The sequence below is a fragment of the Manacus vitellinus genome, unplaced genomic scaffold, assembly GCF_001715985.3.
Source record: "Manacus vitellinus isolate BGI_N305 unplaced genomic scaffold, ASM171598v3 scaffold_48_pilon, whole genome shotgun sequence".
Classification (NCBI taxonomy): Eukaryota; Metazoa; Chordata; class Aves; order Passeriformes; family Pipridae; genus Manacus; species Manacus vitellinus.
Genome location: NW_021940593.1, coordinates 3,011,148 through 3,037,673, shown reverse-complemented (window position 1 = coordinate 3,037,673; position 26,526 = coordinate 3,011,148). Strand labels below are relative to the sequence as shown.

General features: G+C 39.8%; 2 protein-coding genes across 9 annotated transcripts in view; both read left to right on the top strand.

The window, feature by feature from the left end:
* The window catches only part of UBE2D1 (ubiquitin conjugating enzyme E2 D1), a 20,837-nt gene extending 5,053 nt beyond the window's left edge, over positions 1-15,784 (top strand). For 4 of the 8 annotated variants that reach the window (XM_018079903.2, XM_029962584.1, XM_018079901.2 and 1 more), the window contains exons 3-8: positions 7,572-7,635; positions 7,734-7,765; positions 10,434-10,511; positions 10,773-10,878; positions 13,132-13,225; positions 14,909-15,784. In XM_018079903.2, the coding sequence (XP_017935392.1) occupies positions 7,572-7,635; positions 7,734-7,765; positions 10,434-10,511; positions 10,773-10,878; positions 13,132-13,225; positions 14,909-14,954 (420 nt within the window). In that variant the 3' untranslated portion in view covers positions 14,955-15,784. Of the gene's footprint in view, positions 1-6; positions 281-7,571; positions 7,636-7,733; positions 7,766-9,894; positions 10,013-10,433; positions 10,512-10,772; positions 10,879-13,115; positions 13,226-14,908 lie in introns of those variants that run through there. The other 4 variants (XM_029962586.1, XM_029962585.1, XM_018079900.2 and 1 more) reach the window with 3 other exon arrangements.
* A 2,112-nt stretch (positions 15,785-17,896) lies between these two features.
* TFAM (transcription factor A, mitochondrial) lies at positions 17,897-26,049 on the top strand. The gene is made up of 6 exons (XM_008931935.3): positions 17,897-18,032; positions 20,001-20,071; positions 21,941-22,090; positions 23,503-23,598; positions 24,433-24,489; positions 25,465-26,049. The coding sequence occupies exons 1-6, from the start codon at positions 17,993-17,995 to the stop codon at positions 25,678-25,680; spliced, it is 630 nt and encodes a 209-aa protein (XP_008930183.2). The 5' UTR covers positions 17,897-17,992; the 3' UTR covers positions 25,681-26,049.
* The last annotated feature ends 477 nt before the right edge of the window (positions 26,050-26,526 follow it).

Genomic DNA, 26,526 nt, shown 5'->3' with positions numbered 1-26,526 from the left:
AGGTGTATCTCTCGTCCGGACTCCGGGCTCCCTTTGTGCACGGCTGGGTCAGCCCTGTGCCCGAGCTGTCTTCCAGGCTAAGCGGTGCTGTCAGCACGGTGTTTGGTGTGACGCTGGAATGTATCTCGGCTGTAGTGTTTCGGGCTGATATTTTAAAATGGCCAGGTTCGAGTTGTGGAGTAAGTCCCTAGCTCCCTTTTGTTTTGCAAGGCCGAGCTGGTCGCTGTACAGTGCAGACAAAAAGAGCACCGCGGGTGGCCAGCACAGCAGTGGAGTTAAGGTTGGTGCTGTGGCCCTGATGAAGAATCTGCGGTGTTTGGTTGCTGTTGACGTGCCGTGTTTAGTCGGCATTGGTGCTATCCTGGCTCTGTGACATTCCTCCAGTTTCTTGTTCAGGCTTCCCTTTTGCTCCTGAAGCCATTGGTATTGCAGAAGTAGGATTCTACAGTGACCGGTTAACCCCACAGCAAGCAGATTTAGGACACCCTGCAGTAGGTACCAAGTTACTTGGATGGATTTCTACCAGAAGTTGGTAGTCATGACTCGAGCTACAGAGCTTACACTTTTACAGGTAGTGCAATTAAGGGAGATTTTTGTTACTTCATATCACTTGTTGAGAACGTTCCATTTGACCATTTTCTCAAATATTAATAAATAACTACAGTGATTTTTCTCTAGCAGTAACTCTGTCATGCTTCTAGTTATTATGGGAATGGCCTACCATTTGTTGCCATTTTAATTTCCCACCTCTGTTCTGAATACCATCTCTTCTTGTTCAGTTTCGTTCTTCTGAGGTAAACAGACAAAAGAAAGTCTGATCATCTGGTATTTTTTGAGCTGGAGTGGTTGTTTGTGGCTTTCCAAATGAGGTTCTGCTAGAATGGGATTGTTCTTCATACTTTTATGATATTCCCTGTGTAACTTTTCTTTCTGCTTTAGAGACTTCCATATGATTTGGAAACCCACAGTTTTCTTTAGTGTGGCATTTAAGAACTTTGCATTTGATACATGTGAAATTATGGTTACACTGTTTATGAAAGTATCTTTCATCCTGTTAGCCTTATTAGATTCTGTTTCTACTCTTTCCAAATAAAGCAATGCTTTCCAACGTGCTGACTGCAAGGTAGTATGAAATGTCCTGGTTATGCAGTAACTTCTGCACAGAACATGAAGAGATACTGGGTAAGGACCTCCCAGAAGAGTAGAGATTAAATTCAGAGCTAGTTACTGCTTACTTCTAGTTTGCTGCAGAATTGACTACTGCTGGTTTTCTTTTTTTTTTTTTTCATTAACTACCCTCATCACTCTCTGCTGCCTTTCCAGGGGAAGAAAAACGTTCTACTACAGGGATTTGGCCACCAGCCTGTCTCTGGAGTACTAGAAGAGGAGAGAGAGTGGCAAGGAAATAGGATTGTTTCAAATAGAAAGTTAAAATGAAGGGGAGAAGTTCAAAAAGGCAAACTGTTTTGATGTCCCTGTAATAAATAGAGCTTTCCTGAAAATCACGAAACTGGAAGTTTAATGCTAGATGAAATGTATTTGTATGATGGTGTGTTTATCCTGTCTGACTTCCTGATGTTTCAGACTGGCTATAAAGGCTGACAGCTATGTTGTATCCTAAGGGGTAGGAAGGGATAAGATCTGGAGTAGAGGAAATGCTGTAAGAACTTCATAGTTTCACAGAGTGCCTAGAGGAATTCTTTGGAGAACAAAGTCCTGTTAGAAAACAGTGGTGTTGCTTGGGAGCTTGTCAGTCTAGACATACTGTCTGAAGTTAAGCTTGGGTGGATTTAGGGTGGTGCAGAATTGTGCCTGAACACAACTAAGGGATTTTGGTGGCAAGCCTGATTGTTTGTTCACAGTAATTTTAATAATTGGTGTGTTCAGTATGATAACTCCTACAGAGGAGGCAAGGCTATAATATGCAGACATGTTAGTAAGCATATTTCTTCTCCTACTGGTTGGGATTCTGATTTCTGAGTCGTTTTGCCACTGGGATGTGTTTTATTGCACCCTGCCATCGGTTGATCGGCCTTGAGTGACTCCTCAAAGGAGGACAGCACATGGACTTCAAGACTATACATTAGTCACAGAACAATGTATTTCACTTGGGAGCTTCCTTAAAAAGTGGGCAACTGAGTAACCAGTGAACAAGCTGATAACTGCACATGGAAGGATGTTGATCTTAGTCCTGCGAGTGGAAGAACAACGAGGACATGAAGCCTTGCTCTGCAGGCCCTGCCATCAGCGCTGCCTCCATGACAGATTCATCTTGGAGTTCCTCAGAGAAGCTTAGGTTGGGGGATTCTTACTCATCTTAAGCTGAGGAACCTGAATTCATTTACCTTGACAGTGCTTTGCTTTGCCATTGCATTACAGAGGCACTGTATTTCTACGCTGTGTGTGGGGTAGAATAGATGCTCCTTGGGGCAGGAGCTGCTTCTCTGTGGTCTGTGATGCACCACTGAAAGAATAATGCGTGGTTTTGTGGGCATTTTAAATTCCAGGTGTTGCAAATGCTGAAAACAAAACAAATCGTGTCATCTTTAGTTGAGAAGGGGTATTGTGCAAAGAAGCCTGTATTCTTCCCACCTCTGGAAGTTGAGACGCCGTGGCTTTTGTGTGAGGTGGAAAATAATTCAGGCTGGCAGGTTATGCAAGTTAGTGTGTAGGGCTGTTCTGCCCCTCTGTCTTATGCAGAGCCATTTTTCTGGGGTTCCAGTGTTAATGGGCAGTTGATGTTGTGCTTGTTAATGCTCAGGCCGGCTTGCAATACTTACAAAACAAATACGTATGTACTTTTGTCACAGGCATGAAAAAATTGGACTTAAGGAGATTTTGGAAGAGATTTTGAAACCTGTTAGAAACCATAGATTCGAAGACTGGTTTAAAAATAGCTGTTGTTTTATCTTATTGGTACATACTGCTTGATTGTTTTTCTGCCACAACTCAGTAAGAACAGAAGCACTCAAACATTTAGTTATATGTATCTGCTTCAATGTGTGTTTCGTAGATGTGTAGGCTAACAGGACATAGAGACTTTAAAATTTATGTTGCAAATAACTTTTGCTATTGTAAATTGACTCAAAATTTATTGATATTTGTGGTTTAGATTTTTATTTTAAACATGCTGTCTTTAGATGGTAATAAACATACTGAGACAGGTTTTTTTGGCTGTAACATAACGTGTTTTAATTTGCTTTCAAAATATCAGCTGTGATATCACAGCAATTTTTTTTTTTTGCATTAAAACCATGTATGGAAATAGAATACATACTTTATTACTGACTAACAATTATATCAATAAATGCTCTGATAAATATGTGCTCTACAGTTACCAAATTTATAAAGAGCAGAGAATTCTTAAAGTAGTCTTAAGTATGACCACTGTGGAACTTTTTGTGGAACAAATGGTTCCAAGCAGTGGTGTATGCATGGAGTTGGTAGGAAATGAGTCTGTGGTCTACAGTGCATTCTACAGTGCATTTTGTGCAAGAAATGAAGAACATAGCTGACAAAGATAAACCTCTATATTTTAAATAATGATGTGGCAAAAGGTTCTGCTTGTGGTTTTGTGTTGATTAGAGAATGAAAACAACTTGGAGTGATGCTGTGTGCAGTTCATTTTGGGCTTCTGATAATCTGCAGTCTTTTTTCTGATTATTTTAAACTGGAAAAAAAGACACTTTTAGGGATTTTTTTGCTGTTCTTACTACTCATGCTCATAGTCACTGAGTATCCCTGAGTACTATGTGGAAAAGCTTTATCTCCTTGTTATCGAAGTATCCTTCACAATGTTGTTCTAGCAGCTTTTTGGGAGAGAAGCCTGGCTGCTAATCAAGAATGTAAGTGTTAAATTGCCCTTGCAGTCTTCAACTCTATACTGTTATGAAATACATCCTGTATTATTCTTTGACCATGAACACTGGTCTGCAGAGTCAGAAATGTCTCCAGCATTTATCGTGTACTGTAGCCTGTGTTTCACAGCTATTAAACATGAATATTAAACTTTTGTCTCATGATGCTACAGGGGTGTTTTGGAGTGTGTGTGGTGCAAGGAAAGGTGGTAGTTTGGAAGCTTTGCTGTGTCCATCTCCAGGAGTATTCTAGCCAACAGTATTCTATTCTACCGTGTATTATTTTGTATGTTTGAGAGGATCAGAAGACTTATTCCTTCAAGTTCCCAGCTTAGCTGTTTTTCTCTGTATAGCTTATCCTGGCTGTTCTGGGACAGTGTAGCCTGTGTTGGAGCTCTTGACAGATGCTTTTATGCTGTGATACTCACCAGTGTTTAAAATAACTGATACTTCTGATGCACCTCCTGCAGGCAGAACTTAGGGTTTGTGTATTCTGACAAAACATGTTGCACCAGTGTACACTGTAATTTATAGTGGTGACTTTCTCTTCTGAAAGTGAATCTTTGAGCTATAGATCCCCTTTGTTAGCATGTGTACATCAAAGTCTTGCACCAGCATTTTCTATACTAGTGACTAAAAATATTCATGTAGACCAGGCCTTGAAGCAACAAGACCTGCATCATGGAGCTACATGATGATAATCCATAAAGTATGGACAAAGCTGCTCTAAGCAATTAACTTAAAATCACAGGGGAATCTCTAGTGTTGACTGTGTAGTGCCTCACATGCAGTTCTCTTGCCCTCCTTGGTGAGGTTTCAGCACATGAAGCTTTGTAAATCTTCAGCCTTGTCCTTTGACAAAGCAAAGTTTTGGTGTTCTCGTGAAGAGCATTTTTGAGACATTGAATACAAGAATTCCCTGTACAAATAATTCTTTTGTGAGTATGTGAAGTCGTGAAGCAGTTTTTTACATCTACTTCAGAGACTCCTCACACTTGTTCTGCAGTGTTCAATTCTGGCAAGTCAGTTTGGTTCAGGGGCATTCTATCTCCTTACATCATTTCAAAAGGTGTAGGGAAGCTCAAAGGCTAAATCTTAGATAATTTTGATTTGATTCTGAAGCTTAAACAGCATTATTTACAATGTAAAGCTGAATAGTTATTTTTTTATCACAGCTTGATCTGGAATTTCTGAATGTAAGGATTCAAACTGTTCATACGGTCCATTTCAATTTGCAAATTTGATCATATTACCACTTATATTTTTAAACCACGTTAGCTTCAGTATGTAATTTCATATGGTTGCAAAATAAGGCTTGAATTTTCACTATGAAGGTTTTGAAGTTTGCTCTGGCTTTGCTTCCTAGCTGCAAAAGGTCTCTGAATGTGTTTGTGAACATTGCTCTCATTTAGTGAAGTTGGTTGAAGAGAGGCTTTTCTTCATTGTTATTAGGAAATGTTAATAACAGGAGTTGATAGTTCTGGGTCTCATCAAGGTATGATTAAAGATGGGGGTTTTTTATCATGAACAAAATCAGGCCTTTAGCCTGAGCAAATTGAAAGTGTATACCAGAGAAGCCTTCCCCAGTTCTGCCAGTTCTGAAGTACACATGTATATCTGAAAGAAAACCAATTTGTGTGGGTTTTGGGGTATGTAAAGATCTCAAGGAGAACATCTAGCAAATGAGAGTGCTGTTACAGACTTGGGACTCTAAATTTAAAGTGCTTGCCTGGATGTTTGCATCTGTATAGAGAATGTTTGCATATACTTTAGAGGCTTTGTGATGAGTTTAAGCTACGTATTTTTCCCCATCGTTGCCTTGAATCTAGTAATCAACAATGACCATTATAAAATGCATGGTTTTCAGTCTGAGTTCTCTGTTTTGGCAGACAGTTTCGTGTAGCTGTTTGATTTTTTTTTTAATTATTATTATTATTTTTAACCTTTTTTTTTTTAGTGTGTATGCAAGACTTCATCTTCTCTTGTTAGGTTATATCTTGAGTTGCAAATTAGAGAAGACAGTGGCTGTAACAGCACTGCTGCTGGTCGTGTTTGTGAGGACTGGTGACTGCTGGAAACTTGACACTGGTTGACTCCCTGTGTGCACTGGCAGTGGCTTGGCTTTGCACAGATGGCTGGTGCTCTGGATCACTCCTCAACAAAATCTGAATCCTCTGATTAGAACAGGAACTGCACATTTTTCTATTGCCTTTATTAGTTAAAGTCTAGTGTTGTTTCTGGACCAACATACAGTTTCACCAAGAGAATAAAGTTAAAGTGCAGACAAGTAATGCTAGTTGGCAACTTGAGCTATTTCAGTACATGAAAGAAGTGTCTCTCTTGTTTTAAATCACAAACATTTTGAGAAGTGACTGCAGAGATGTAGTAAGATATGGTGCAGTGCCTTTCTTTGAATTCATGGCCAAGAGTGGACTTGTGAAGTCTGGCTGAATTTAGGTGCCAGATGCATGGCAGACTGAGTTAAAATATTTACCAGCTGTCATAAATGTAAAAATATATCACAGAAGTTGAGAAGTGCAGATTTTTAATGCCTCAAATTATTTTTAAGGTCCGATCGCACTAAATACACAAATTCTACACTTGAGTTAAACGTAGTTTCAATTTAAACCTTGATTTTGTTGCCTTGACTAATAGTTGCCTTGACTAATGTTTTTTTGAGTAGGAATTGTTACTCTTTAAAGTAAATTCGAGGTATTTGCAGGTCTGCTTATGTCCACTGTTGACTTAAATGCATATGTTTTGAGTAATGAATTGAATTACTTACAAACACTGATTTAGCACTTATCTTTTAACTTATTTCAAAGGAAGTATTTACACGTAGTCATTAACTTACCCCAGCACAATTCCTGTCAGCCTAGAATTGGAAAAAGTTGTTCATCCTTAGTACAGTAAAAGTTCAGACATCAAACGTAGTATATTGAATTAAACAAGGAAAATGAACTAACATTAATGCATGGCTTGTTTTCTGTTTGATAATAGCAATGATAGATGAAAAACTGAGCTGGTTTTGTGTAATCAAATAATAATTTTAAATTATTAGTTCACTAATAATTTAGTCCATTGTGTGGACTCCTGCTAGAAAAATAAATCAGTTGGCCCACAAAAGCTTCTGTGAGTGCTTAAGTTTCCAATTCCTTTTGGAGTGATTTAGTAGTCATTTAAAAAAAAAAAGGCATTCAGGGAATTAAATCAAGGTATAATAAAAAAGCTGTAAGAACTAATATTTTCCCTTTAGTTTCTAGTTTAGTTAGGACCTTTATGTTATAATCTCCAGGCAGGTTTAGCTAATGTACATAGACTAGGCCAATGCAGAAACTTTTGTAAAATCAAAAGATAAAGGAATAATCAGATTAGCACATAACTCTAAATTAAACAGTGAATTTACAGACAAATTAAGAAATCCTTTTCTTTTTTTTCTGTCTACTTAAGAATATCCTCCTTACTATGAACCTGGTTGCAACTCTTGAATGCTTTCAGATATTAATTTCTAGCATAGTATTAGCTGCAGACCATCTGGCAAAAGAACTTTTTCAGTCCTAATGTGCATTTCAAGTGTTGATTGTTTTATCAAAATGCCACGAGAAAAACCTCACAGGTTCAATAAAATGGGTTTGTGTTCTTACTTTTGAAGGGATGCTGCCAGGTGTGTGTATTTTCACACAGGTATCTTTCAAATTTTTGTGTTTCTTACAGGAACTGAGTGACCTGCAGCGAGACCCACCGGCCCACTGTTCTGCTGGACCTGTTGGAGATGACTGTAAGCTTTTCATAGCACATAGTCAGATTTTTACCTTTTTTTTCAGTTATGAAAAAGCTTGGAAAAATCTCTAATTTTTTATCTTTTTTTACTTTCAGTGTTTCATTGGCAAGCAACTATTATGGGTCCTGTAAGTATATAATTTGTGCCCCTTAGAATGTAAGACCTTGCTTCTCTTTTTGTTGTGGAAGAATTCATTTGGGTTTCTATAAATCTAGCAGTCACATTCAGCAGTGCTGTGTATAGATTGAAGATTTAGGGTGATGCTGTTCGTGGTAGTCTGGTACTAGTTGCTTTCTGTACCTTCAGAAATCCGTGCTGTGGTGGTGGATTTGGTAGGGGGGCCTACAAAGCAAAGAGCTGGCTTTTCAAAGGTGATCAGATCAATTCTGGGAGATTCATCCATCTGAAAGGACAAAGAGTAGGTGAAATCCAATATTAAAGTTGGTAACTCCAGGAGTGGAGTTGCACAGGGTGATTTTGGGGCTTTTAGATAGAGCTTATTTTAATTATTGGCTGTGATGTGGCTCTGGCAAAAGCAGATGACTTCTGCAAATTACAGGCCAGCAGTCGTGGGTGCTTTTGCTGGTTTCTGTGAGAGAAAGGTGCTTTCCTTGGGTTGAGGGAGCTCTGTAAAGACCCTAATTATGACCCTTGTCAAGGAAATGACATAAGAAAGGACAATAAAACTTAAACCCAGAAAGTTTTAAAGGAAAATTGAAAAGAATTTTAGCAAAAAAAGAATAAAGAACAACGTGATCGGACGGAAGGTGTGTTTCTCAATATCCTGGTAAGGAATTTGTATTCCTAGTGTTTTCCTTTTGGACTTACTCATTTGGAAAGACATGTCTCTGCTTCAGATGCTGAGCTGAGTTGCTGTGCGAGGTGAAATTTTGAGATAATACTTAATCCATTAAGATGCAGCATTGCATGCTGTAGAAAAGTTGAATTGTGTCTCCTTTAAGACTATTTCTTCATTTTCAGCACAGCTGTTCTGAAGCAGTGAAAGATCAGTCACTAATTTGCCAGTGGTGTGCTGGAATCTGTTGTCCAACTTGTCAGTGGCCCAGCAGCAACTGTTTTTCTGCACTATACTAATGCTTTTGCTATTTTTCTTGAACAATCTTGTTCTTTCACATATAAAATCCATTTTGCACTGAGATAAAGGGTCAACAGCAAAGCAGCAAAGAAGAGTTAATAAAGCTTATGTGCTGATTGCCATCAGTAGTGTCTCTGTCCTGAATAACTCTGATGACATGAGTGAGGGCAACATAAATTTTGGCTTAAATTCTATTTTCTTCTCCAGCTTGCAGTTTACCTTTCCTATTCTGTAGTGGAAAGTATTCTTTTCTTTGCTTCAGGTTACTCAGATGTCTCTAGTTAAGGATAAGAATGAGCATCTCTTGCCAACCTTTCTCAGCCCTGTCTGCAGAGATACAGGAAGAGAATATCTCAAGATATTAATCCTTTATTGTGATAACAAAAGGAAATTAGGGATGTGCATCCTCTATGTTTCCTGATGGAAACATAGGACTAAAGCTTACCTTCAGAATTCGTTTCCTCTGTGTGGAAGTAGGGTAACCTCTTCTGCCTATGGATGTCATCAATTTGTTGTATATACCTTGCTCATAAAACAGTGTGACTTCGCTTTGCCTCCTCTCTGACACTGAACTTGTCTCATCTTCAGCTTATTTTAACTTTGAAAAATCCATTTAGTATTCAAGCAAGCAGTCCTTTCAAACCTAATTGGAATTACTGTGGCAACCTCTTCTGATGTTACCTAATGCTGACTTAGTATGACTATATATAACCTGCCTTACACTGCAACACTGTCTGCACTTTAAGGTGTAAGAAAACATGTCTTAGTGGACCATTTGTGGCTCTACCTCTTATAGTCATATAGTCATCTCTAAAACCATTAATTTCCAAGGTAAAGATTTTTAGAAACAGTCTGCCTTTGTTTCCATAAGAGAACCCCAAACCTCAATCTTCCTGCAGCTTTCCTGAGACTGACTTCCTATGTTGCTGTTTTAAACTTACCATGTAATGAGAGTGGTTTTCTTCTTTCCCTTAATCAGAAATGGCAGAACTGCTCTCTATCATTCAGCATCAAGACTTTTCCACTCTTTTTTTTTTCTTTTTTGTTAATAAAAATGAGAGTTCTTCACCAGATGACTACAACTGAGTTAATTGTATTAGCTCTGTGCAACCTGGACGGAAACCTGTGCACATGTTTTCTAACAAAATGCATGTTCACAGATTTGTACAGGTCACAAAGATGTTGTGTGTTTTAAAACTCCCCGATGTCATCATGATGAACTGAATTATGTTGGAAAATCCTACTCTTTGCCTCTGCAAAGAGAAACCACTTCTTAAGGTAAGTATATTTGTAGCTTAAGGCTGGAGGAGGATCGGAGCAGCTGTGGTTCTTGCACAGCGACAGGATTTGGAGGACTTGCTGTGGTTTTTGTGTTCCCCTCAGTGCAGTGAAGCTATTGCTCTGCAGATTTGTAGCTTCCCCAGTGGAACACTGCTCCCTCCTTTTCTCTGCCCAGCAGGGCAGGGCTCAGGAGCTGTGTTGTGCCTCTGCAGTAGTAGCCACGACTGGCTCTACTTTAGCTCTGCAGGCCAGTGGGAGGGTTCCATTCCCTCAGTGCCTTCCCAGGATACGGCCCACAGTGGGCTGTGTACTGGGGAGAAACCAGATTTGCTCTGGAAGGTTATCTGCATTGAAAAGGGAAGCTCTAAAATGGCTGAAATATGTTAATGTGTTTTATTTGTTTTGTTTTTTTCCCCAGCCTGATAGTGCATATCAAGGGGGTGTATTTTTTCTCACAGTACACTTTCCAACAGACTATCCTTTCAAACCACCAAAAGTAAGTCCTTTCTTTGAACTTATCACAGTTTTTTTGATCAAAACTTTGTTTCTGTGTCTTAGTTCTTTGAGGCTTAATTTTGGAAGTTAAAACCAGAAAGGTGAGCAATCCACATGTTCATTGTGGATGACAGATAAGAGTGTAAAAAAGTTGTCTTGGCAGATCTAGTATGACTGGAAAGGGAGGGATGATGTTAAGGATTCCAAATGTAATAAACATAATTTTATGTTAGTTGGTTTGGTTTTATTTTTTTTATTACAGATTGCTTTTACAACAAAAATATATCACCCAAACATAAACAGTAATGGGAGTATTTGTCTTGATATCCTGAGATCACAATGGTCACCAGCTCTGACTGTATCTAAAGGTAAGCTCACTGATTTGATAATGCATTTATGAAATTGCCATGGCATTTTTTTCTTGTATTACTGCACTGTCTTAAAGGTGGCAGTGGGGACTCGTTTATCCTGCACATTTCAGAAAGGGCAAATTCCATTGGAATTCTTTTTATGATCCCAGATCTTGAACAGCTTGTTGGGAGTGTCACATTACAGAAAAACATGTGCATGGCAAAGAAATGTTCTAAAACAAGTTGAGTAAGGTAATAAATGTCCAATCAGCCTGAAATGCAACTTCTGTATTATAGCTGACAGTCACACAGAACTGAGGAGGAACTGGTGAGCAGGGCTTCAAAGTCAAATGATTTTGGATGTAAATGGAAAACCCTGATAGTGACAAGTGTGGGCTTAGGTGATTGCCTGGGATGACTCTTTGGGTGGCCTGAGCACCCTTGTGTGGGCTAAGGTCTTAATTACACTTTATTTTAAAATGAGATAAATTGTTCTGGTTTGCGTTCCTCCGTAAGGTGAATATTTTAAAATGTAGCTCCTTTCAAAGTCATCAGTAAAATATTTATTAAAATATTCTTGTCCTGTAGTTAAACTTTCTCTAGTTAAACACTGTAGATTTCTGGAACATTGAATTAATAGTTAAGCAGTTCTTTTGTTGCAGGCATTTTGTGTCACTTCAAAAGCTGCTTAAAATGTGGCTGCTGTTGTTTTTTGTCACCCACCTTCAAAATGCTAAGGCACACTTAAGTCATTACAGAATTTCCCATGTGACTCAAAAGGTTAAACAGTATCACATCTTGTTCTGTGCTTGGGAGCTCTCCAAACCCTGTCTTTTTTTAGAACAGTGTCATTACATTGGGTGTACAAGCAAAGAAAAAAAAAAAGTTAGTCTTTATCCAATGGAAATTGGTCTGTGCAAGTCCAGTTGCCATCCCTTCTTGGAAAAGCAACTTCTCATGCACACAGCCTGGTGCAGTAATCTGACAAGCTGTATAAAATCCAAGTCTAACACTGTTTCCTGAAGTCATTGCTCAATTACTCTTGTGTCTTGCTGAGTTACTCTTGTGTGTCCTCGGTATCAGCTTTTCACAGAAGTTAGTTGGTTTGTAGATACGCAAAAATTTTCTTGTTTCTAATTATTTAGCAAATGAAAGTTGGCATTCAGGTTTAACACTTGGCATGTACAACTGAAAACTCTCAGGTTTTAGATCTTCAGCACCTTTCTATCTTGTTGGGCACTTCTTTCGCTTATAAAGCAGAGCAGTCTGCTGGTCTCATGTTCTGATGTGACGTGCCTTTAACCTGCTTCCATGTTATATATTTTATTAACTGAAAATTAATATTTTATAAACTGAAAATTTCAGGGACTCATGGAAGTTTCTCCTTTCTAGTCCTTGTTTTACTGAATGAAAGGTTTAAAACATACTGATAGCACCTCTGATTGGTGTGACTGTGTATTCTAACCCGATTTTCTAATATTACTGGCACTTAATAAATATGTCAGTATTGAAGTGGCCAAACTTGCTACTGCTGAAAATAGGTGTGGGCTCTTGGGTAACAAGACAAAGCAGGGGGGGGAAAAAGATATTCTACAGCAGGTTCTTATGGTAGCATTAAGTTCCCTTTCACAACACATTTAGAATGGTTTAACTGGGTACTCTTGTATGCTTTTAGTTCTGAGTATAAAAATAGAAATTTCCTGAAAAACATCAAACATCCTTGGTTCAATACCAGGAAGTGAATATGAATTGTAAGTGAATACCTGCATATAATGCTGATTAAGCATTTTTTCAAAATGGAAGTCATGCTTAAGTAAAGTATTCATATGATTGAGAGAACAACTGTCAGCACAGGAGTGGAGAAGCGTGTGCACGTATAGAGTACTGCATGACAATGTAATATTAACAGTATTAGTTATATTAAATAATTGCAGGTGAAATGCTTAGTTAGAGCAAATATTTATATGTGACTGTGTGGTCTGTAGTTTGTTTAATGTTCCTAGGTTAAAATGTGGGAGAGAGATCATTACAAAAGGTGCAAGTCCATGGGTTGCAAATTCTCTAGGCTAGTATCAGGTGTTGTTTACTTAGGCCATAAAAAAAATGATGCTGTATAAACATTTCTGAACAGAATTGCTGTATGACAGCTTAATACTAATATGCATTCTTTTTCCAATCTTCCACCACTTTCCTTCAGTGTGCTGGAATATATTAATGTATTATAGGAATAAAGCAAACTAACTTGTTTAATCTAGTGTCTCTTTTATTTAGTTTTATTGTCCATATGCTCCTTACTTTGTGATCCTAATCCAGATGATCCTTTAGTACCAGATATTGCACAGATCTACAAGTCAGACAAGGAAAAGTGAGTATAATGTATATATAATTGTGAATGTGGTACTTGCAGATGGTTACCTGCTAAGCGCCTTCTATCTTAACTTTAGCAATACGTTCTTCATAGATTTCTACAGGATTAGGATTAGATTTTCAAATCTTGAAAATAGCTATGGCAAGTAGAAAACCTGTAGGTATTGTGTATGCCTACATAGGTGTTGCTGGGTACCTAATTTTTTGTACTTAGTTACATAAAACCATCACACTTCTGTGTGTCATCTTGTATTCACTGCATGAAAAAACATTTCCCAAACATGAGTTGTTTCTTGCTACTGCAATCCTCTGTTTGTAAAACCTGTACAGAAGAATTTTTGACTTTTTGGTTAGCTGAGTTTTTTGGTACCTATTTTTTGTATTGTCTTCAGTACTGAGCCATGAAGACTTCTTGCAGTGTTATGCTAGTGTCCTGTGGCTCATCACATGTCACAGGTTCAGGAAGATCTGAGTATTGTTTTCACCTTGAGCAGTGGATAAAAAAAGAGTGATGTAGAAGTTACATGGAAGTCTGTGGTCTAGTATTTCTCTCCCTAGAGTAAGAATTATTAAAATGGCCTCTTTCTGACAGTTCACTGTCTGTCACAGTCAAATCATGTAACTCACTTTTGGACCACTTGAACTCTGTAGCTTGTTCTGCAAAGCAGGCAGTGTTAAAATTGAGGATGTTATGCATCAGCTTCTCCCCATTTGAGTCTCAACTTTTGTCTACCTACCTACTTACTAGTGATTTCAGCTATTGTGCCTCCTGTTTGTGAAGGTGTTTTCTCTCCAAAACTCGAAATTTAATCGTTGCTAGAGAAAGTGAGACAATGTGTAGTCTTGACTATAGCTGATCACCTCTTAAATTACTTTTATCTCATCTTGAATTTAGGAAATTAATTATATGGCTGGTTACCCCATAGCATTTATCTATGAATATTTCAGTATAAGTAAAGATCCTAAGACTTGTATGGTAGCATATTCTTAAGAAGAAAACCTTTTAGTTCATGAGTTGTTATACTGATCTTAAGAAACAGATTTAAAATTTTGTCAGCATTTTTCTCTGGATGACCCAGGAGAAAGTGAATCTAGTCTGGAAAGCAGAATGTAGCAAACAGAAAGATCAGAGGGGAAGTTGTGAACTCTCTAAGGTCGTTTATCTTTGGGATTGCTAAGCAGCCTCATACCAGAAGGAAAAGACTTAAAATCTAGTAAAAAATGCTTTTCAGAAAATTTTCCTTTCAAGTTCTGAAATGATGATGGCAGGGCAGAAAGGAGAATAAAACTCCAGTTGATTATACTGAATTTTATGCAACTAAAATGCGTGAACTTTGTCAGACTGTTAATAACATTTGCATTTAGGAATAATTAACAACAATTTCCTGTTAAGGTACAAATAAGGGAACCGGTTGTGAAATGCAAATTAAGTAGGCACAATGATATGCATTTTAATGCAAACCTGTGAGATTGGTTCTGAGTCTGAATAGCTGCAATAGGTAACCTCAGAAACTGAACATACAGTGGGTATATTTTTTTTTGGCTTTTAGACTATTTTAACTTCTTTGACTCAGTGCTCAGAGGTGAAAAGCTCAATAACACCTGTATTAAGTAAATAGGTGGCCATTGTCAATGTATCACTAACAGCTCTTCATGTCATGCCTTCTTTCTGCACATACAGATACAACAGACATGCAAGAGAATGGACTCAGAAATATGCAATGTAAACTTGTGAAGACTTTTTCATATACCACAGAGTACTGTAAATTCTAGGGTTTTTTCAAAATTAGAAGGAAATGGAGCACAATTTATGGTTTTGATGTAACATGACTCCCCTTGAATTTTTTTTTCACCCATGTAAGTGTGTTTCTGGAGCAAGGGAGAATAAACTTCCAAAAATAACCTTATGACTGTGATAAGAATATTTATCCTCTTTGTATGCTTTGCAGAAGACATTTATTATGGTTTTTAAGAGCTGGACACCTGCATCTTCAGACTACAAGATCTGTAATGCAGTTGTAAAGCAACTGAATTATTTTTGCTGGGAAAAGTAGCTGGTTTTATGTGATGAATACTGTATGTTTGTCATTGAAGTATGTTGTTGTTTCATAAGTGTATTCAAATTTCTTTTTGTTAGTTCACTTAATGATTTGTATTTTTTTACTGTATAGACTAAATATTTTATTTACAATGTCAGTAATTTCATTTTAGACTTACTTGCGTGTGCACAGTATTGACAAGATACAACTGCTAGTAATGAAATTAATTGGAGTATCCCACACATTAGGATATTCTAAAGATTGACTGCAGATTTCTTAAAACCTAAAATGATCTTTGCACTGTAATTCTTTGTATGCTGATTATGGAGAAACACTTCGTTTTGATTCTGTTGCATACTTAATTTTATTGCAATGAGAACTAATTGCACTGCTATGTAGAGAGATATGTAACCATTTCGTTGCTATTCACAACTGATTTTTGATGTAACACTATCCTTTTGACCTTTTACAAATCCAAATGTAGCCTTTTCCATATAAATAAAATGCATTTTCTACTACTTTTCTTGTGTTGGGGTTTTTTTAATTTTACTTTAACTCGTGTATCTTTAAAGTACTTGTTCTAACATTAGACAATCACCAATAGTATATGGGCATGTGTCTTATAAAGAGAAGGACAAATAAAACTATGCATCATGTACTGCTTAGAACTGGGTTGCAATTAATTTTTATGCTAGCTTTAGCCTAATGGATTTAGCATGCTCTGCCCATTGCTGAATATAGGATTTCAAGTAGTTTAAGGCCATTTTACACCTATATTCATCTATGGAGGAGGTAACCACAAGTGTCTCAACATCAACCACTTAGTTAAGGTGATGTATTTGCAATATCAGAACGTTACAGTAAACTCCTCACACTTGAAGGTAACTTTTCCATTAACTGGCACTTCAGTTGCTTCAGAGTATGCATGTGGAAAACCAGTAGTGCTGGAGAGGGGCAATCTGTTTTTAAAAGGTAGATTAGAAGCAGAAAAACTCTTGATTTCCTACTGTACATTCTTCTTGGTTATCCGAAAATAAAAATGGGTGACTAAATGTTTTTCTCTGTACCTTGCACATGAAAGAAAACTGACTTCCAGTTGGGAAATTTTTCAACATAAAATATATTTTTAAGATGAGAAATAGATTTGATTTGGGGTTTTTTTTATTATTCTAATATATGCTAAATTGGAATTTAGGGTATGAGTGGTAAGTGTGCACAGCAGGAGCTTTTTTCCCTACCAGTGGAATATTCATCTTTGTGTTTGCCAATTTACTGACCTAAATGGTCACATATGGGAAAATGTAATTTCTGTGCTACAGTTTTATCTATGATGTAATGATATTTGAAACAACAGATTGATCGAGAGTGGCTCTATTAATCTTAAAATATCCCTGTTCAGTTTGCAAACTGAATAAATGGATTTTTTTGTTATAAAGTGCTTCATTATATGTGAACCAGGACAATGTAGCTAGGAAGGAAAAGCCATCGTTTACACTTCTTACTCAAATAGTGGTAAAAAGCTTCAACCATCCCAGTGTGTTCCCAGAGCTTTTATTTTTTCTAGATCAGTAGTAAGCTCTTTGTATTAGAAGTTATTTAAATGTTTGCAATACCTGTACTGAACTGTATGAAAATTGGAAGTTTGACTTGTGTTTTGAGATCCTCACTTTGTTTTGGTTTATCAGTTTGTGTTAGGGGTGGTTTGAAAACATTTTTACTTTAAGTGGTAATATTTCTGATGTGTTCTGAGAATGACTTTGCCTCACAGTATGAAAGCAGCAGAAGGATGTGAAACCCAACACCCGTGTGGTAAGGCATGGTAAGCATATGTAGACATTAAAAAAGGAATGTCTTAGCTTTACACCTCTAAAACAGCATCATCACAAGTCTTTGATTGTTATGATCCTTGTAGCAGTTCAGCCTTTCTGCTTTTGAGATTATAGGAATGAAATTATAAATACATGATTCAGAACTTCACTCGTTCAGCGAGGTCCTTGGGTTTAATGTGGAGATAAACATCACTACTGCTCCTTCACAACTCCGTTAATGCTTTTTATAGAAACGCTCTTTTAAGGGGGTGGGGGGTGCGGGGAATCGGAGCTGAAACATTACTCCCATCTGTGGGGAAAAAAAAAAAAGTAACTTTTCCCCCCGAGAACTGGCTGGTGCTCTGGTGTGTTTTTCGACACAGCTGTACCCAAAAGCTTGCAGTTAAGAGGAAACCAGTGAGACCGTGCGGTTTTTGGCCACAGCTCATCAGCTGAATTAGTTAATTAGCGCTTAGCCGGGCTGTATTTTAGTTTTTTCCCCGCAGGCCCCGGGCCCAGCCCCGTCTCCGGGCCCGGCCCCGCGCTCGCGGTCACCTTGTGTGGGGCCGCGGCCCCGCCCCTCGGGCCGTCCCGCGCAGGCGCGGCCAGGGCCGGGCCGGCATGCGGCGGCGGCGGCGCTGAGGCCGGGCGCGGAGGCTGGGCCTGGGGCCTGGCTGGCCGCCTGCGTCACGCAGCGGGGCGGCGGCGCTCTCTAGCTCCAGTGTGTGCGGGGCGGGAAGCCAGGGGCTGCGGGGTAGCGGGTGCCTCGTGGAGCGTGGGGCCGCCTCGGCATTGGGGTGGCGGTGACCGGCGGTGCCGTTTGTGTGCAGGGCCGGTTGGCGCGGCGGAGCAGCTGCCTGTCCGGGGGATCAGCTCGGATCAGCGCCCGAACGGCCCCTCACCGCCTATTTCCGTTTTATGATGGAAAACCGTTCGGCGTTCAGGGAAAAGAACCCAGGTACGAGGTACGAGGGGGGGCGAGTCCGCGGGGCCCGCGGTTTGCTCTGTGCGGGAGCGGGGACACACACGGCCCGCGCCCCCCGAGCAGGGCTGAGCCGGGAGCCAGAGCAGCCTCTGTGTGCGAAACCAACCGCGCGAAGGAACTGAAGGCATTAGTTAGACATTACCCTGAATTTAGAGACCCAACCCATCTGTTTATCCATAGCATGCCCCAAGCGAGTCCAGCATGGCCGTACTTACTGCCTGCACGTGTGTTATCTTCCTCTTCTGCGCATCGTAACTCAAAAAAACGAGCATGTGTATGACATGTGTTTGCTGAAAGGTCTCACCTGGGCAATACATGTTAACAGTGATTTGTGGTTCTCAGTTATTTTCGGGCCTCTATGCATTTGAAGTATACTTTTGCTGATATAACAAGGTGCATATGATTTTGTTTTGATATTTAGTAATTGAAAAACTATAGGTGCTGGCTTGTCTTGACTGTAAGTGGAAGAAGAAGTAAATGTACGTAGAGGAAAATGGTTTTCTGTGAATACGTTTAATTTACTATCAAAAAACTTTATTTACAGGCAATGCAGACACTCTTACCAGAAAGCAGCAAAATGGAAAGCTGTGCTGGTTTTGAAGTACTGTTGCAATGAAGGTTAAAATGGTTAAAAAACTGTGGTCATATTGGGCAAGCCCTGAGGTAAATTTAAGTAGGGAAAACCATTTGATACCAATTCAGCAGTTCCACAGTCAGAAAGGCTGGGAACTGAACTATCAGAGCTTATTGTAGTTACATACTACACCAGTGTTTTCCACGTTTTCAAAATTTGAGTAATCTGCCAATAAATATACTGGATCTTATATACAAATTGAGAAATTTTGGTTTTCTTGCTCCAGTAGAGGTAATAGTCAAAAAAACTTGATAATTTATTGGTTCTCTTTTATCATTGGCCAAAGCATCATATTTTCAAAGGTTTTAAGGTTCATCTACTTGGACTAAAACCTCTCCATCTGTCTTCTTTTTCCAGAATTCTGGAAGTCAGGTTACTGAGAAGAGCTTAGTTCTGCTTTCCCACCATTGAGGTGGCTGAGCTTTACATTTGAGGTGGAAGAAAAGCTCATCTGTTTTTGGTTTCTTAATTGTGGAGGAAAAGCCTGTAAAGGATTTTTCAAGAAAAGACCACCTTTTATGATTTTTGCACCACCCTTAAGTTTGGTTGAGGTTTGGTTGGTTGGTTGGTTTGGTTTTGTTTTGTAATTATTATTCTTTTCCCCTTCACAAATCCAAGTCTGGCTGAAGGCCTCATCAAATGACCATGGTACAAGAGCCAGAGTCAAAGGCAGTCAGCTGAAAAACAAAGTAGACTCAAGTCACCAATTTTGTTTGTGGGAGAAGGAAATTACCTTTTTTTTTAACCTTACTTCTTTTGAATAATATTGTAAATGAAGGACTTTAATAAAGATTACAGAATCACAGAATGTGCTGAGTTGGAAGGGACCCAGAAGGATCACTGTAAAACAGGAGAAGGACATATGTGCTATATCAGGTGGATAAAGTCACATTATACTTGCTTTGAAGAATTCAGCAGACTCTCTTTGCTAAAAAAGGAGAACTGGAAATTCTACTTTTGATTTCTTCCCTCCAAATTCAGACCATCTTGCACTGTATAGAAAAAGATCCATCTCAAAAGGAAAAAAAAAATTGAATTGTTGTGGAGTGATAATGGCTGCCTTAAAATTGTGCTTTGTCTTATAACTGCATGTTTCATTCCAGGTTGAACTAAGAGCAGTGACTCTTTCCCCTCCCCAGAATACTACAGTTCCCTTTAACTGCCACAGGAAGGTAGTTTTATGGAAGGATGAAAATGTTTGTACAGGGAAAAGATACTTGTGACAGCTTTCCTTGGGAAAACTGAAGAACCTCACTAGAGATACAATGTTGATCTTTATTTTCCTGCTCTCTCGTTTTAATGTACAGAAGCGAGCAGCATAGAGCTGGCTAAAAAATTAGCAGGTGCTTGGAGGGAGTTACCAGCATCACAGAAGCAGGTAAGAGTGTATCTTTGCCCTGAGTTCTTTGAACTCTGTACAGTCTTGGTGGTTCTTTTCTTTGGTTTGGTGTCCCCTGTGGATTTTTTTGTTTAGTGTGGTGATTTTTTTTGATTGGTTGGTTTGTTTTTAATCAACAGTTTTAAAAGCATGTGTGTGTGTGTACAAAGGTTCAGACATCAGTACACCACAGTGGGGTGGGTTGAACCTGTCTGGACACTGAGTGCCCAGCAAAGCCACTCTCAGCTGGGCAGAGGACAGAAAATATACCCTCACCAGTTACTGTCAGGGCAAAACAAACTCCACCTGGGGAAATCAGTTTATTACCAATCAAATCAGAGTAGGTTGATGAGAAATAAAAACTTAAAACACCTTCCCTGCACCTCCTGTTCTTCCCAGACTCAGTTTCATTCTCTGTTTCTCTAGTTCCAGTGGCACAGGGGGGTGGGGAATGGGGCCTAAGGTCTGCCCATCACATCTTGTCTCTGCTGCTCCTTCCTGCTCAGAGGGAGAACTCTTCCCACTCTGCCCCTGCTGGGGCCCTCCTACAGGAAACAGTCCTCCATGAACTGCTCCCAGTGTGAGTCTTTCCCACTCGCTGCAGTTCTTCAGGAACTGCTCCAGCACTGGTCCCTTTCCATGGGGTGCAGTCCCTCATGAATAGGCTGTTCCAGTGGGACCCCCTGGAGTCCCAGCCCCCTTCAGGCATCCCCCTGCTCCAGTGTGGGATTCCTCCCTGGGCTGCAGGTGGGTCTCTGCTCCCTGTGGACCTCCATGGCTGCAGGGGCACAGCTTCCTCACCGTGGGCTGCACCACAGGCCACACCACAGGCCGCAGGGGAACCTTCTCCATGACCTGGAGCACCTCCTCCCCTCCTTCTCCACTGCTCTGTAGAAATAATCTCACACTCTCACATCTGACTCCTCTCTCAGGCTGAAGTTGTGCAGTTTTCTTTTTCCCCTTCTTAATGCTCTTATCCCAGAGGCACCACCACTGTCACTGGTGGGCTCAGCCTTGGCCAGCTGTGGGTGCCTCTTGAAGCTGGCTGGCATTGGCTCCATGGACACAGCAGCTTCTCACAGGAGCCAGCCCTGTACCCCTCACTACCAACACCTGGCCATGCAAACCCAGTACAGGGAGATACTTTGATACTTGTGCACGACCTGGGTTTTCATAATTTTAGTCTGTTGCCAGAGAAAGGGCACAGCTCTCACTCCATGTGGCTGTGGGGCTGGGAACCGGTTGTTTTTCCTTTTTAAATGGTAATTATGTACACCGTGCATTAGGTGTATAATAACATAAGTTTTGTAAAGTTACTCTGCTTTCATGTGTGTAAGTGAAACCTCAGTTAACTTTGATGGAAGGACCAACTCTCTCTTTTGCTACGTGTAAATTTATTGAAGAGCCATCAAATTAACTTTTAGTCATAAGTAGTGAAGTTTCTCTAAGAGTGGCTGGTCCATGTGATAATGTAAAATAACTCTAGGACTTGCTAATCAGTGCTGAATTTAAGTGCCACTGGTAGGAAAGTAGTGGTCGTTCTTCCTTGATTGTTCTTCCTTGATTACAGTTAGCAATTAAATGCAGCTAGTCACTAATTGCAGTTTTCCAGCTAAAGTAGTATCCTTTTTTCAGTAGAACCGAGGTGCTCTCGTATCCCTTTTGGACTGCTCACTCTGTGTGCTTTTCCTTTTTTGTGTCTGAAATGGATAACAGGGGGTAGTCAAACAGATGAAAATCTGATGTTCCAGGGTAATTTTTTCCAGTCTTAATTTTTTCCCCCATAGATCAGAAGTGTTAGCTTGTCTGATGGTCAGGTGGCTCGGACTGAAAGCATCTGTTTAAGGCTGGTGATGGTTTGTGCTGTAGGTTTACGAGGAAGCAAAAAAGACAGATTGGCAAAGATATGGAGAGCAGCTGGCCAAATACAAAGCCCAGCTAACTCCAGCCCAGGCTGCAGCTCTGAAAGAGGAAAGGAGGAAACAACTGGCAAGGAGAAGATCACTCCGGGCAAAAAGAGTAAGCATTTTGAAATTCAAGTTTCTTTTCTCTCAAGGAAGCTGAAGTCTGTCCAGTATATAGAGCAGAGTTGAAGCGTGTTTTTAGAAATACAGAACCAACTCAGAATAACAGAAAACACACAAGAAACACAAAAAACCCAAAATGCCATGGACTAAATATAATTGCTGATGTTGTGGCATTCCTGCACTTGAAGAACACAGAACTGGCACGTATCTTTATGCTTAAAGGTGGCTTCTCTGTGCTTTTTTTCTCCCTATTCCTTGAGCTGCCAGAGAAAGGATAGGTAATAAAAGACAGTTGGACCAGCAACACTTTCTTTGGATGGAAAGACATCCAGAAATAGCTTTTCACAAAGGCCTTGTATCTCTTACCTCACTGACCCCTACCAGGTAGCAGCTCTTTGAAGTAGCCTTTTTTCCTTCCTTTCTTTGGACTCTGTGGCTTTGCTATCTGTGTCACTGCTGCCATGGTGAATTAGGGCTGCAGAGGTGCATCTGTTTGCTGGTATCCTTTTCTAGCATATTCAAGTGGACCATCTTCCCTATTCCCTTCTAGCTGGTTTATGTATAAATCCTGAGAGACAGAACCATCTATAAAGGTATGACATTGTGGTTGGTCCAGTAGCAAAATCACCTATTGCTTGCTCATCTCTGTGAATTAAACTGCTGGTGTGACATTGCCCTAACTAGCAAAAGTGAAATTAATTTGGTTTAAAAGACCTCTACTTAGAGGAAGTTTTTAATCCAAATGATTGTGTTGGTCCTTTTTTTTAGAGTGTGGCAGCACAAGGAATTTAGCTAGCATATTTAATGCCTAGGCAGATGTTAATTTGCAGCACCCAGGCTCCAGTGGGAATGTCAGGACTGGAGGAAACAAGAAGTTTAATTGCATTCATAACTTGCTGTACTTTCCTTCTCGTGCCATCATCCCTGCAGGCAAAGTGTTCTGATAGCAGAAACCCAGTTCTGTTTCCCTGGAAATTGGTTCTGTTCCACCCTCTCACCTCCCACAGTCCACCACCTGCCCTCCTCTCTGCAAGCAGGCTGTATTTCACAGCAAAAACAGGAGCCTTATGAGGAATAATAGAAAACCTGTCATCATGATTTTCTTACAGAGGAATTTAATAACAGTCTTTGGTTTCTGGAAGACTTAGCTGAAGTAAGAATCAGCTTAAAATGCTTTTTCTATATCTGTGAAAACTCAAGTTGTTAGCTTTTCTTAGTTTAGTTTAGCATTAGTCTCGACAAGCACAGAGAGCATCATGACATACAGTCCAGTTTACAGAATAAAACACCAGAGAAAGAATTTGTGTTTGATTTTTGTGTAAAATACGAAGTCAGACGGAAAGCTTAGTTTTGGAAAAAATGCATGCCTGGTAGATGGAATAACTTTTCTTGTTCTTTTTAAAGGAATTGACTGCGCTTGGAAAACCCAAAAGACCTCGTAGTGGCCTTAACATTTTTGTGGCAGAAAAATTTCAAGAGAGTGAGGGAATTTCACCTGCGGTAAGCCAGGAAAGATTGCTTTTTAAAACAGATCCACTGTGTTCAGAAAAATCTGATTTAGATTCTGTCATTTTCAAAGAAATTGTTCAGTAGTTCAATATCTGCACGTTGCTTTGCTTAGGTTACCTTTTTTGGGCTGCAGTGATCTGCCTGTATACTGCTGCTGGCATGGCCTTTATAAACTGCTGTGTGGGTACACAGACTTAAAATATTTGCAGTGTTTTTTGCACTTCAGTTTTACAGACTTCATCTGTTCCCTCTGTAAGGAGAGAATTATTCTTCTCTCTGTTTTGGTGTAGAAATACATAAGTTTTTCAAAGACTTGTGGTGGTCTGCTCCTGTTCCTGCAGTACGAGTTCATTGTACCTCCTCTAGCTCGGGTGGTGTTACAGAATATGCCAGAGTTCCTCAGCAGACTCACAAGTTCTGCACTAAACTGCACTTTGGGGTGATGTAAACTACACTGGTGGGTTACAGCAGTGTTGGAGACCTCCCCTGTGTGTCTGATATGTTCCTTACCCTACACATTTAATCAGTACATTGGGATGGTGGATCTAGTTGGTTCCTTGGTTTTCCATGTACAAGGCAGGCTTCTCCACTCAGCTGAGGCCTGGGCTGTAAACATGGCTCAGATGATGCCCAGCAGCTTGTTCTGAACCATGTAGTGTATTATTTGCCTACATTAAAAGGGTGGGGGATTAAACCTGCGTGACTTTGTGCTTTTTTGCATTGGTTTATGTTTGACTTTCACTTGTGTGGCATTCATCTGTACCCCTCTGAGATCAGTCTGTTCCTAAAATAACCCTCCTGTGTTGCATGTTCTATATCCTGTAGGCAAAGCTGAAGAAATTATTTGATGCATGGCAAAAACTCTCCACTTCTCAAAAGCAGGTATGTCAGTGGATTTGGATGAGGCTCTGATGTGATCAGAAAATGACAAACTTGAGTCAAAGTTGATATATTCATACAAAATCTTGAACTTAAGTTGCTCAAAATATAATACTGAGGAAAATACTGTGAGATCTTCATGCAACTCGAAAAAGATTGTTACCTTTATTGCAGTAGTGACCATTTTATTCACAGTGTTGTTGAAATGTAAGCCAGTGGGATAGGATGGAAGTTCAGTGTGCCTGGTAGTGGATGCTGAGCAGCATCTAGAGGGAAAGGTGAAATAATGTGCAACAATTTGATTTTTTTCTAACAATACGTGATATCTTTAAACATTATCATAATAATTTGCTGCTCATAGAAAGACTTTTGACAGGGAAAAGCAACAAATCTACAAATGATGTCCATAGGGTAATTTATTAACTTTGGTTGTCTGGGGGATAATTCTCTGCCAGCTTTCTCAGTATACTGAAATACAAATCTGCACATGGCCATGTGAAAAGTGAGAGCTGCTACACTGAAATCTAATCTGAAAATGTCACAGTTTAGGTATTCTGTACCTTACTGTTCTTCCTCCCAAATGACCTTTGTCCAGATCAGTTTTGAGTGTGCTTAGGACACACCCTAGGTTCATGATCTTACTGTAGGAAAAAAATTGGAATAATTCTGCAGCGATATCTGTTCCTGTTCATCACACAATCCACCTCTCTCAAACTAGTGCTCAGACAAAAAGCCTTAGCTGTTAGTAGCAATATTGAATAAACTTCCACTTCAGTAGTGGGCAGCTCTTGACATAACCGTAATTTAGTGCTAAAGTTTTGTATTTTTCTGCAAGTTTGATTTTTTATTTTTTTTTAATTATCCGGAGGCGAACGCAAATACTTGGGCTGTGCCAGTGCCCAGGTGTTGTTCTAAGTCACCTTTGTGTCATGGCACTTTTCCAGACAAAGCCCCTTCTGTCACCTTCTTTTCCCCCAGCAATACCTGCAGCTTGCTGAAGATGATAAGGTTCGGTACGAGAACGAAATGAAGTCGTGGGAAGCAAAAATGGTCGAACTGGGACGCGAAGACCTGGTGCGTTCCAAAAAGAAAAGGCTAAAAAAGAAACCTGCTGAGACTGCAAAGCAAGCTGGGACAGCCAGAACTTCCTTGGGTACCAAGGCAAAATTAAAGCTGAAAAAACCAGAAGAGTAAAATGGTTAAGTATTTTATATTTAATCCCTTTTGGTTGTCATGTCTCCGTCCTGTTACGTTAATGCTGCAGTCAGTGTTAGCACTGAAATTTGAAAGCCCTAAAAGCCCATGAAAGGGTCCAGTGGAAAGGTGATCAGGTAAGAGAGGAGTCATTGTCTCTCAGAACTGACTGAAATAATCACTGCAGGTATAAGCTGAACTGGAACAGAAATCAGTTAATCAAGCTATGAGTACTGATACTCACTGACATCAGCACAGCCCTCCAGTAATGGTAGATAACAGCCAGCTTTTATAAGATATTTTTTTATAAAAGAAAGAATACTCTACAATGTTACCATCTAAAATCTGTAAATAAAAGCTGAAATCTGAGTTAGTGATGCTGTGTTTTATTCCCTCCGTGGTATTGGTAGTGAAGACAAATGCTCTACATTTCAGTAACAGGCACAAGAAATATCATGACTGGAAAGGGCTCTACCCACCTTTGTTTTTTTATCTCAGCAGAGTATTTCTGTCTCACCATCATGTCCTACGACCACTGAGTTGCCATCTGCAAAGTCCTGCACTATGGGACCCTCCTGGGCAGCAGAGCTTTTGCCCACAGGGCAGCAGAGCTTGTGCCCACAGGCTAGTGTGTCAATTCATGCAGCTCTGCACACTGCAAGTACATTTTCCATCTCTTTCTGCCAAGGAAATGCCCTGGACAGGTTCTTCTGTGAAATCTCCCAGACAAGATCTCCGGCACAGAATCCAACCACCTGGAGGAATTTGGGCTTCTTGTGTTTGATGTCTGTATAGTATTTGGGTGTTTTGTTTAATTTTCGTTTCCCACGTGCAGATTTTCAGGGT

Excerpts from the sequence above, each read along its gene's own strand:
- TFAM (XM_008931935.3), top strand. The coding sequence starts at position 17,993 with ATGATGGAAAACCGTTCGGCGTTCAGGGAAAAGAACCCAG. Across the intron at positions 23,599-24,432 it reads GTGAGGGAATTTCACCTGCG|GCAAAGCTGAAGAAATTATT; the intron begins GTAAGCCAGGAA and ends TATATCCTGTAG. Across the intron at positions 24,490-25,464 it reads TCTCCACTTCTCAAAAGCAG|CAATACCTGCAGCTTGCTGA; the intron begins GTATGTCAGTGG and ends CTTTTCCCCCAG.